The sequence below is a fragment of the Enoplosus armatus genome, chromosome 21 (genome assembly GCF_043641665.1).
Source record: "Enoplosus armatus isolate fEnoArm2 chromosome 21, fEnoArm2.hap1, whole genome shotgun sequence".
NCBI lineage: Eukaryota > Metazoa > Chordata > Actinopteri > Centrarchiformes > Enoplosidae > Enoplosus > Enoplosus armatus.
Window position 1 is genome coordinate 11,918,555 of NC_092200.1, and position 13,399 is coordinate 11,931,953.

The 13,399-nt window shown below is 41.5% G+C and overlaps 1 protein-coding gene across 1 annotated transcript in view; it reads right to left on the reverse strand.

Annotated features, from left to right (window-relative positions):
- cntnap2a (contactin associated protein 2a) overlaps nt 1-13,399 on the reverse strand; it is a 272,982-nt gene that overhangs the window by 3,669 nt on the left and 255,914 nt on the right. The window contains exon 23 of the mRNA XM_070928498.1: nt 9,307-9,400. Within this exon, the coding sequence (XP_070784599.1) occupies nt 9,307-9,400 (94 nt within the window). The remainder of the gene's footprint in view (nt 1-9,306; nt 9,401-13,399) is intronic.

A 13,399-nucleotide genomic window follows, 5' to 3' on the forward strand; every position in this document is an offset into this window, starting at 1 on the left:
CGTCACAGAATGACCTATGGTCCACTTATTGCCATGGCAATCCAGACAAATTCAGATGTGCCCATTCAAATGCAGCAATTTGTGCACTTGTATCTCTGTGTCACAGTCTGATTCTGTCTCTCTTTACTTTTCAAAGAAAATTACTTCAGCATACACACACACACACATTGCAACTGCACTGAGCTCAGTCCAGCTGGTGCTATATCCCTGTTCAATCTGTGGATTATATAGGCGGTTTGTAGGTTACACAAAGCATAATGTCGAGTGTTGACAAATTGACAAAATAGATTTTTACTGACAGTTATTTGGAGCTGAAAGGTGTTGACAGGAGAGCTGATTTGGCCCTGGGGTATTCAAAAAAAAACATCTGAAAGTGTTAACGTGTCTTTGTCTAATGAAGGCTCACATTAATCGTGACATCAATCATTAAAATGCTTTCTTACATCTTTGAATAAATACAGTTAAAAGATGGCTGTTTACAGATCACACACAGACACACCATAACTGCAGATCTTATCTAAACTGCATATTAGATAAGAGAGAGGAGAAACTGCGGGCTCCTCCAACACCTACAGTTCAGTAAAGACATAAACGCTGCATACAGCGAATGTCCTCAGACACGCTCCACTGGACTGATTTCAAAATAGCCAAACTGTCTTCAGCACTTTCGCAGAGCAGCAAAACATCTTATTTCTTCACATGAACTCTGGCTGTGTGTGCAGACAGGGCTAGGTTTGGATTTTGACATGCGTGACTGGCTCTGCTGCTACATGACTGCACCACACCCAGAAGGGACTGCTGTTTGGACAACAATGCAGCAAGATATGAACAAGGGATGGCTAACTAGAGTACTGCTCTGTGTGTGTGTGTGTGTGTGTGTTTATTTAATGAATCATGTTATGTTTGATGATGGGGTTCGGAGTATCTGGACATGGCTTATAATGTAATTCTCTCTCTTTATTCCATTTTGATGGGTCTAATACAAGTGTGTGTGTGTGTATAAGTGTGTGTTTGTGCACTATTGATTGTGCTGCCAGGAATAGAGCTCAGCGCTATCTGAGTCTTCTATGTATTCATCATCTGACCAGACCTCCTTCTGACACTTGCATTGTGTTTATACACTGTATACTGTATGACTGAGTGTGTGTTGGAAACAATCATTTGATACAAGCTCTGCAGGTTAGTACATTGCCAGATTCAGGATGAGGTACTAATGCTGTTCGTATATGTGCTAGAACTAAACTGTGGCTCAGCATCACCCGTCTGATGAGGCACTGGTCGGCCCCTTTCTGCAGGAACAGAGACAATCTGCTATCAATCACTTCACACCTTCAACGGTGTGGATGATGTGTATGAAATTTGCATGTGCGTGGGGGTGTGCAGAATAGGTGGAGAGACAGACACGCGCAGCAGGGAAAGAAGTGCTACACAGCGTTACAGTTAGGACAGTGAGCAGAATACTGATAGCGACAGTCTTATGAATACAGAATATGAATATGAATACAACTCCCCTTTCTTCTGTATGCCTGAACATGTGTTGATCACTGCAGAGGCCTGTGTGTGAATACTAATGGGCCTTCTGTTGGGGGTGGAACTGGCTGCTTTGCATACAATGCTGGTGAGGAGTAAATAGCTAACACGCTTCCCTTGTTTCTGATTCTTTGGGGCCAGTGATTTCACAAGGGAGTGTTCCTTAGAAAGCAGCATGTTTCCAGTTAATATAGCACAATGTTAAAAAACAACAACACACATTTAATATGAACCGATGGCTGGGCTGTCGCTAATAAGAGCCCTCAATGGTTTTGATCACTTCTCTAAAGCAGTCTCAATAACAATTATATAGCTTCCCATGGTGAGCTTCTAAGAATATTTTGTCCATTCCTGGCACTTAACACCATAATACCAAGTAATATATGAACATTAACAAGTAATATCAGCTTGTCAGAGCCAGTCACCACATACTGATCGTAAAGGCTTGTAATCCTTTACTTTGCTTGCCCTGGCGGCTTCTAAAAGGGGCTTTCCAGACTGATCAATAAAACATTTGCAAATACACACTCAGCTCTCCACACACTAATCATGATTAGAAACGAGCAGAGGTTAATCCATTTGGCTTGAGATTGCAATAATGAAATACACCATGACACATTGTGTCCTACAATTGTGTCGTACCACATATCATATGTGACCCCTCACACACCCAACGCTACAAACCACACACACGCCGTCACAACAGCGACAAGGTCAGCATGTTGATCAGAGGATTGCACCGTCTCATGGTGTGTCACCAGGGTGGCCAATGACATCACATGAATAATTCAAAAGGTGAGGCAGCACCTAAAGCTGTGAGGAGAGGGCTGGAGTGAGGAGAATGGGTTAGGGTGAGGGGGGAGGGGAATCGTATGAAGTGGAGGAAAAAAAAGAAGTTGGATGAAAAAAAGAAGAGACGATGGAAAGAACTGCAGAACTAGCAGAGAGGGAGGGTGTGGCTGCCTCTCCAGAAAGGGCTGGTGGTGAGGGGAAAGGTGAGATGTGAGACATGAGAGGAGGAAGAGGAGGAGAAAAGACAGAGAAGAGTGTTTCTGGTGTGTGTGTGTGTGTGTGTGTGTGTGTGTGTGTGTGTGCGTCCGGGTGAACAAAAAAAAAAGAGAGAAGAGTGGGAAAGAAATGGGGTGACAAGAAGGGTGCTCAAATGGAGGGGCAGGGTAGAGGAGATCAAACACAGTTGCCATGGCAACAAATGGAAGCTGATGTAGGGGTGAGAGAGGGGAGGGTGTTAATGAAAGTATGATGCATTTGAGACACATCAAAAGAATAAGAATGTGAATTCATCCACCACACCCTGTAATACAAAAACAAAATATGTGATGTGTAGTAATGCACACATGGACACAGTCGCTGTCACAGCTACCACAGAGAGGGACGGACAGACAGACAGAAAGACAGATAAATAAGAGACAGATAAATAACAGAAAGCTGTAGAAATGTGATGATAAAAGAAATAAATACACAAAACAAATGAGTGAGAAAGAGAAAAAAATGTGAGAAATAGTGACCCACAAATTATAAATTATAATATTCTCTTGAAATGTATTTATCTATTTTACACATTTATTGTTAAAAGAATGACATTCTTTTAATGATTCCTTCTTGAAGGATAGTCATGTTTATTCTTGGTGTAATCCTCAATACTTACATCTAGGTTCATGCAAAGTTTGATAATAAAGCCAAAAACTACACATTGGCCTCAACTTTTCTTCTTTGAATTTTGGACCTTGTGCATTTCAAACTGTTGGTGTGAGTGTCAGAAAAAAGAATGTGGAGGTGAACCAAACTGATATGAACTGCAGCGAATAGAGACGTGTAAAGAGAGGAGGAGTGGGGTGTGGAGAAACACAGAGTGATGAATTAAGAACACAACTGTGAGGGAGGTGGAGGTGGAGAGAAATGACACAGAGAATGAACAAACGAACAAGAATGGGAGATAAGAGCTGAAGGAGATGTATGACTGTTAGCTTTAGAGATGGAAAGTACACCTGTGGTTGCAACACCCTCCCACACTGAACACACACAGGTGTATTCATCACTGCCACCTCCAGCATCCTCCTCAACCAGGATGTCAGGCTGTTCAGACGGCAAGCCAAGAAACACAGACATAACAGAGACGCAGCAACAAACACACCGGCAAAATAATAAATATCACACTCTCTGCGAAGGCTCATTTTTCCTCCTGACTCAGACACACACCAGGGTTCTGTGTAATTTGGCTGCATTCTGATTCATTCAGGGGGTGGATTGCCTTTAAAATTAAAAAGCATCACAAATTCAGCTTCATTTCAATCAATGGGAGGAAATCATGAAAAAGAAAATGGTTATATTTCTCAGGTTTAGCAGCAAATCTAATTCACATTTAGAATAACAGAGATTGGCAATGAATAACTCAGACCTTAGGACATGCAAGAATACATACAAATGAAGACACACAGGTATACACACACACACACACACACACACACACATGCATACAACCGTAGTTACCTATGTGGAGTTTGCGTCAGTGTCTGTATACAGTTTGTGAGGCAAACCAGCTTCCTCTCCTCTTCTTTCACTCGTTCTTCCTCTCTGCTATGTGGATCTCTTAACACGGTACCACACAGGCAAGCACCTCTCTCTCTCTTTCTGTCTCTACCTCCCTCTATCCCTCTCTCTCTCGCTGCAGTACAGTCCCACCCCCACTCCGACACAGCAGCTGGAGAAAACCTGGATCCTGGATCCGCACTGCCATGGATCAGGACTCACCAGTATAAAGTCCAACTAGTGGGGAGGATGGCATGATGTCATCCTTACATATACGGACGGACGGACACAGACACACACACACACACACACCCACACCCACACACACACAAAGCAGTGACCACGTACAGGTACGTCCATCTCAATTTAAAGACACACTGTGATTATAGAGATTATAGAATTAGCATACAGATATACCAAACCGGGAGACAGATAAGAGAGAAAACTACTGTGTGTAATCAGCCTCATCTAACATCAGGCTTCATCAGCACTTTAATCAGAGTCAGAACGGCTGCCCAAAGGTCGCAACACAAAAGACAGCCATAGAACAAGTGGCTGTCTGGAAGGGAGGAAATTGATTGAACTTCATCACGGCATGCTTTGGAAAATGGTCAGCAGTGATGTGAAGGACATGTGATTTGTACTGTAATTAGTTATTATATAATATATAATTATATATAATATAGTTAGTTATAAAGACTCACCGGCTCAGCTTGACTATGTATACAGTAGCTGAGTGCTCAATCCTCAAACACAGAAACCCCCCAAAAACATCATCAGTGTGACAGCAGCCCAATTAAATAATTTATTAATGCACTGATGTTTAAAGCAAATGCAAAGTAGCATGTCCATGAATTAATAAGCTGTGCAATTGGAGTGCTTTCTTGCTTTAGTTAAAACAGGCACAAACTGCAGGGATGGTCCAACTATTTGTTGACCATACACACTATATACTGTATTTCAAACATGCTCATGTCACCTTTCGCCTTTCTAATGTATTTATTTCCGCCTATGAAGACTTTTACCCATGAACAACCTTCATAGCACCATCAGTAAATACACAAATACATACATACAAGTTAATTATGCCAATGTTTAAATAATGTTACAATGAAAAAACAGAAAAAAACCCAACTGTATATCATTAATAACATTCATTTACACTGAGGCAGATTTTTCACCTAACAATGTTGACGTTATCTTAATCTGCAAGTTGGCATATTGACAGATGGCTCAGCAGAGAGGGATACGTTGCTCAGTGGACGGATCTAGATATGATGATATTCATTGCTTGCAAGACTTCACATGCACAGGCAGATGGCTGAGAGTTATGTTTTTTTTATGGTTAAAAAAGGGTAAAAATCTTCACTCAAGTTTGTGTGTGGCCATATGAATGTGTGTGTACTTGCAGTTTTGATATGAACTACTAATATTACTAAGAAAATGTATTTATAGTGCAATTTTCTTAAAGTTTACAAAGCACAAGGAAATTGGGTCTCCTCATGCCCTGCTGAAAGTGGCTCCATGATACATCAATACATCAATGTGAGTTAGAAGAACAAAAGGCCTGATTCAAAAACCTCTGAATGCAAATAACAGCCATTATGCCTCAAAGTTTCTTATAATAAAGCCATTATGCCTTGAAATGGCAGCGTGACTTGTAAAATAATTGGCAGCACCCACAGGGAGGAACGTGTTGAATGTGTGTGGACAGAGTTAACAGGACAAGAGAGGCTAGGGGAATAAAAAAAAAATAGATGAGAGAAATCAGAATTTCAGTGTGGTACTGATGTACATGTCCTTTGCAAGCACCCTCAGGACTACAATCATCTGTCTCTAATAGCTCTTTCACAGTGTCGCTGTTTCTCTCGCTCTCTCCGCCTTTGGCTGTGAATCTATTCCCTTAGATAGACACACTTGCATACAGTCCACGCACACACACTCATACACACGCGCTCGCAGACAGATTTGTGGCACTGAGGACTGGGTTGGGAGCGTGCCTGCTGCTCTGGCTAATGTATGACTCACCTACCCCATTTATTCCACTGGGATGCAGAGATCTAGGGAAGACAGAGCCATACGCAGTACATCAGCCCACCAACACACACACACACACACACACACACACACGGATGCATGATGGAAGGAAAGACATGCACACTTACATTCTAACACTACATGCATAAATATGGTGTTGTTAAGCACTGATGTAAGTAATACAGTTACCTTCACACACTGCATACTGTCACATTAAGCATCAGGCTGCAGCAGTTTAAGCAGCATAAACTGTAGCATGTGCTGAATCATCCCTGTGCTTCATGATCAATACCACTTGAGCACAATTACCCTTGGCAGCCAACAGAGTCGATCTCATGACCCTGAAGATGTCTACACCAAGGTACAACAAACAGGCAACATTATACAAACAATTCTTTTCATTATCGATTAATCTGGCGAACATTTTCTCCATTAATCGATCGAGACCAATCGCTTGGTCGATAAAATGTCAAAGAAATTGTGAAAAATGCAAGTCACAGTTTCACAGAGCCAAAGGTAACCTCATCAAATTGCTAGTTTTGTTTGACAAACAGTCCAAAACCCAAAGATATTCAACTTGAAAATGGCAGCAAATGGTCACATTGGAGATACTATAGAAGTTTGGCATGTATGGCTTTTTTTCTTTAAAAAAAAGATTGAAAACAATTGAAAGATTATCAGTATAGTTGTTTTTTTCCTGTTGACTAAGTAATCGATTGTTTCCACACTAATACTAACCATTGTTATGATATCCAGCCTCAGGTCTTATATCTGCAGTACAGTATCATTTACCAAAGAGGTGCATAGATGGCATGGATTTTTTATTAATTTATTATTTTAATACTTCATTAAAATAACATATTTTGAGGCTTTTCAAAGATTTCAGTCTAATACTTTTAGACAAGTCCGAGCATGTGTAAGAGATAAGCAGGTGAGCTCTGGCATCTGTTACAAGCATCTGCATGATTAAGAAACACTTCTTGGCTTGTATATGTTCCCATTTATCATCAGTGAATTTTGTGCCCAAGTCTCCTTCCCACATCGTCCTGACATGTGTTAGAGGGCTCGCGTCAACTGAGTTAACGGTGTCATATAGGATGGAAATCATGCGTTTTTGCTGCAGATCAAGCTCAAGGAGACTGTCTGAGGGAGACTCAGGAGGACGAATGGGAAAATAAGGGAACTGCTTTTGAACACAGTGTCTAATGTGGAAGAAGCAAAATAAGTGTGAGATAGGTAGGCCAAATTAGTTGCAAATAATGAAATATAGGTTGTTTATGGTATTTGTGGCCGACAGACAAAATGTAGGATCAGTTAATGAAGGGATGAGTACATGGTTATTGGGTATTGGAGCCTTAATGTGGACAGAAGTACATAGAAAAGTACTGTGCTACTGTAAAGATTACTTTCCTAAAAGTGGTGATCTGTGCACACGTCTCTCTGTGTATCTCTCTGTTCTTTAATGTCTACCTTGCGTTATTTCTACCATCTTTATTCCAATCAACACAATCAGCAGACTGTGAGGTGACGGAGGAGACGTCGCTGTGATCAGTTTGTGTGTGTGCTGTACCAAACACAGAGTCTCTGTCTCCCAGAAATAGAGAATCTGATAGCTCAGCTGTCTGACAGCCTCTCTTGTCTCTGTGGTCCCATCACAGAAGTGGAACAGATCTGATGAGATGTGCAAAATAAAATGCCTGCTTTTGTTCTGTTTCCTTTCTTTCTACTCACAATATTCCTATCATCCTTCTGCTTTCCTCTGTCTTTTTCGATCCAATTACCTTCTTTTTCCTTGCTCTGTCTATGTGTATTATTCTGTTATGATGTTTTCTACAATGATATAGACTTGTAGTAACATTACACTATGTAGAGTCTATTGATGTGTAAAGTGTAAGGCTGCATATGAGGAGACGGCTATATGAGTTGGAGCTGTTTTGGTATGTGAGGTGACCTTAAAGCATCTGTGCTGTGTTAGTTGGGTAAAGATGGATGGCTGTGTTTTTGTGTGTGCATGTGCTGGGCTACATGTGTGTGTGTGTGTGTGTGTGTGCACGGTGTTATATTCCCAGGGGTTTTGGTGGTGTGCGCAGCAGTCGATAGTTCTGGCTGGTAAGTGAAGTCGGCCATTACTTCAACCTCACTGACTTTCTCGGCACTTGAGGTAGAGGACAAAGGAGATGAGGGAAATGCAAGTGAAGAGACATGAAGAACAGAATCGAGTAGAATAGCAGAGCAAGCTGCAGCAAGATGCAAATACTGAGAAACAATCCTCCATCAGAGGTAAACTATTAGTAATTAAAGAAGTGAATGAAACTGACCCAAATTGAGCCATAAACAACAGCTACTACTTAGTAGAACCTAAATAGGGTAAAGTAATTCACTGTTGATAATTAGGATAATTAGTGTAATCAAAGTGTAAGGTGTTTGGGTAGATGATATAGGACTTTGTAAAAGGGTAACTTCAATAAACCTTGTAAACTGATGCAATAGGTCATGAAACACATTTTAAATCAGCTTCAGAACTGTACTGAACATTGACAGTGCAATGCTAGCCAACCAAATAGCAAGGTCATTTTAATGAGAAAGTTTCCATTGCATTTGCCAGATTTCAAAACCTCATTAGCTACAAATGTGGTGCACTCCCATATAGGCAGAGGAGGATGCGTCAATCCCCCTTTCTGGTCCTCTGGCATCCTCTAATGGACATAATGAGTAATTACAGCCTCTTTTCTAGTGAGACTATGGGGAAGCACATGGAGAGATTTTGTTTGTGTGTATTTGTATTCATTCATCTTCTAGTCCTGATTTGTCCGAATTGTTTATTAATGTTCATTTATGAACAGATTGGTGTTTTAAGTATCCATTTGTACATGAGATGGTTTATCTAAAAGGGTTTAACTTTGCATGAAATTATAGAAATAGAACAGACTATACCTGTTAGATACATAGAATAAACAGATCAAAATATACATTGAGAAACTAAATATGACAACAGCTGAAAAAAACAACACATTTTGTGTGCCTCCAATTCCAGGATTTTACTTTTGGGCAGGAGACGTCAACTGACTGTTTGCTCCAGTTGGGGATTACAGCAAAAGAAATATGATCATTAAAAGTGTGGTAAAAGTTTGTAAAAGTGCAAATTCTAAACAGTTGGGAGCAGAAAAGGTTTCGACGAGCTGACATACTCACCAAAGACTTTGCCCAAGAACAGAGTCTTGACCAGGTTGAACTGTGTGTCGGAGGCGTCAGGGAGGGTGTAGCTGACTGGAGGGTAATGATCCAACTGAAACAGTGGGAGAGAGAGGGAGCGAGAGATAATATATTAGTATCTGCATTTTAAAGAGAGTCTGGGTTTAAAACTACTTACCACAGCCTTTTAAAGAGACCCATCCTAAGACCTGCATCAGCACAATAAACAGAGTACACAAGATGATGAAGAGGAGATGGTAATTCATTGCTGTCAGGCACAGTGATGCTACAACACAGCACAATCAAAAGCTCAATGGCTCCCTCTTGTGGTTTTAAAATGTCAGGGAAGCTCCAAATTGTTCAGTATAGAGGGAAAAACTCAGTTAACAAACCTTCATCATTCATCAAAGATGATTCAATAAATAAAATATCGGTATCAAATCCAGACAACCAGGACTCAATATGACCACCAGAAACTTGGACTTCAACATGTTTGTTATCAAATATTAACCCAAGTCTGCTTCTTACTACCTTTACTTCAAGGCTTATGGCAAAGTCACTATGTGTTTTAGCCAGGCATGCCATATATTGTTCTTTTCAAGACAGGTTATACTGCTCAGAAAAGCCATAATTTGGCATGTAAGTGATATTATACATGTACCTTTTCAGCTTGACACAATTTGTAGGTGGTTGAAGTGGCATGAACAGGACTCTAATAACAATAAATAGAAGATTTGAGTTAAAATGTAACATTATCCTCAAAAACTCGACCTGTGTTACATCTTTAATCATCTATTTCTGATGCTAGGAGAAAAATGCATGAAGACCCCTCATATGGAGTGGTGTCTACTAAGCTATATCCCTGTTCAAAATACCAATGCGTATGCTTCTTACTTCATACGATCATGGCTGCAGACCAAATGACTAAAGAAAACCTCTTGTTTGGAAAGCTGTTGATTTTGTTTTGCCTTTTTGTTTAGTCAAGCTAGTCATGGCTGAGCGCAAACTGAAAAGTGATCTTCCATAATGACCCTGCAAACAAACAGCTCTTCAACAGGACTCGAGATAAATGATCACACATTAATTAACAATATGCAATCTCTAAAAGTCTGCGGTGGGTTCAAAGCCTTTCCAGAGAACTTAAAACGGAGGGAGAACAAGCAGCGTGTTTACAAAGACGAGCGTCGGTGGAGATGTGAGAGCAAGGAGGGTGATGGAGGGAGGGAATACACGACTTTAATATCCCTGCAACATAATTAACTTGTTATTGCTGTTTCACTGAAGTTTCTAATTAGCTTGAAGGCTGCAGCCGGTGCTATTGACGAGGAGCATTTCAACCCCACAAATTGGTTTCTGTGTGTTCCAGAAATAAAAGATCTTCCTTCCCCTCTTCTAGCTGCTCACAGGAGAACTGTATCTCAGCCTACACCTGTCTGCATACCAACGGCCCCAGCCCAGGGGAGGGGAGGTTGATTGAAAACAATGACTTTTGTTACTGTGTGTTTTACTGGAAATTTGTTCCATTGATGTGCTGAATAGCTGTCGTGGCCTGTTAGCTGGGAGCTGAGCTGGACTGTCACTAAAGGGTTCAGATTTCTGTGTGTGTGTAGTTGCTCTTGTTTACAGGTTTGAGCCATACAGAAAAATCGCTCTACCCCCAACCCCTCCAGACTATTTTCACCCTCTTTTTCTCTCCACACACACACACACACACACACACACACACACACACACAGACACAGCATATCCTAATTTGATTATTTCCAAAAGCCTGGTCCCAGAGGGGCATTGTGTGGGTTTTGTTTTCCACGGTGACTGGAGGATGGGATAATGGGGCACAATTAAATTGTGCCCAGCTTATTTACTTTTATCTGAGAAAACAAATTGGCTGCACAGTCAGGGACGGCGGTCTGAGTCTCAAAACCCCACAAAACGGTCCACAGAGGGAGAAAGCCAGGAAAGAAACCTAATTTTACCAAACTTTGTCAATTACAACCGCAATTATCGGGATCCTTTTCTTTTATGCTGCACCATTTAGACAACACAATCTTCTCTTTTAAGTGCTGTTGGTGCCTGTTAGGTTACATAAAGTTTACATAAGCAAAGTAATCAGGGCTTAGACAAAGAGAAAATTAACAATGGGTGAAATCTATTTCCCTAACTATGTGCTCAAAAAGAATCTAATTTAGCCAATGTGCTGTATATATTGAAACTAATTTACAGTACACTGTGGCAGCTCTGTTTCCTGATGATATCTGAGGGAGAAAAAATAGTGCCATCACAGACTAAACATTAGAGAAGCTAAGTGCTAATAAATGCTAATTTCTTTTACTCCAATAAATAGTTAAATGTCATTATCAAGTGAACTACTGAATTATTGTCTTGTCCCAGATAGAGCCAGCCAGCCATTCACACCATTAATACCATCCACAACAACAGCTATAGCAGGAGAGGAGGGGAGAGGAAAGGAGAGGAGGGGAGAGGAAAGGAGAGGAGGGGTGAGGAGAGGAGAGGAGAGGAGGGGAGAGGAAAGGAGAGGAGGGGAGAGGAGAGGAGGGGAGGGGAGGGGAGGGGAGAGGAGAGGAGAGGAGAGGAGGGGAGAGGAGAGGAGGGGAGAGGAAAGGAGGGGAGGGGAGGGGAGGGGAGAGGAGAGGAGAGGAGGGGAGAGGAGAGGAGAGGAGGGGAGAGGAGAGGAGAGGAGAGGAGAGGAGAGGAGGGGAGGGGAGGGGAGAGGAGAGGAGAGGAGGGGAGAGGAGAGGAGGGGAGAGGAAAGGAGAGGAGAGGAGGGGAGGGGAGAGGAAAGGAGAGGAGGGGAGAGGAGAGGAGGGGAGGGGAGGGGAGAGGAGAGGAGGGGAGAGGAAAGGAGAGGAGGGGAGAGGAGAGGAGGGGAGGGGAGGGGAGAGGAGGGGAGAGGAGAGGAGGAAACAGAGATGAGATGTCTGGTGCCTGAAGGGATTCCTCACTTTCATCTCTAAACCCTCACAGTGTGCGAAAAGTTGAGAGAAAGGGAAAGTCAGAGATGGAGAGATGGGAACTTATTTTGATCTCGCCTTGGTACGCCTTTGATAGCGAACTAACCTGACGAGACCTCACAGACTGCTTAAAAACCCAAACACTTGCGTCGTGCACTGCACTCTGTATGCCTGTGTGTACACTTCAGCAGGTATTTGTGTGCACATGCAAATCCATACCTTGAAATAGACCCCAGGACTATGAAGGCATTAGATAACCTAAAAGCATCAAAGTGATCTTTGTTATCATATTTTGTAGGTCTACTTTCTTTATCTAAAGACATGATTTTTCTCTTTCTCCCTCCTCTATCTCTCTGACTCTCTACTCCTTCCTTTTTCTTTTGCTCTCCATCTCTCTTCTGCTCCCTTTTCTCTCAGATTCCATTTACTACACTCCTACTTGTGTTCCCACTTGCTCTTTGTCATTTCTTTAGACTAAATAGTCGCTTGTCTAACTGCCTTTAAGATTTGCAGCCCTGATAGCAGAGAAGTGAGACCTCTGCAGCCTCAGGTAAACGCTGGACTTGTTCTTTTACCCTGGAAATTGAATTTGATCCACTGGCGGGCCCGCCAGCATAACTGGCTTTTATTGCATCTGACTCATATCTCTGCCTCTCATTCGTGTTGTTATATCTCAGATGAAAGCAGCTGCAACAATGAGCATGTAAGCCAAATAATAATGAGGTTGGTTAAATTTCAAATGCTGATGGCACGCTACGACAAAATTGACATTTTAGGCATTAAAGTATAAGGCAATGATTTGTAATCAAATTTTAAACTGAGTAATTAGCACGTGTACATTTCAGCCCACGATAATTCAGTTTGAACATTGAAAAGCATTAGGTAAAGTTCTGCACATTTTGTCTGACTCTGTAAATGCTCTTGATGGATGACAATTCAAAGGACTTGCTGAATGACTAGAACTCACATTACATCAGCTTACATTATAGAAAAGGTCTGGTGAACCATGATGCTTTGCAGTGACTATATAAAAACACAACACTGACATATTATTACCTATTTAAGTTGATAGAGCAAATTTATTTACACATCCTAGCAGATACGTGCAACATTAACATTCA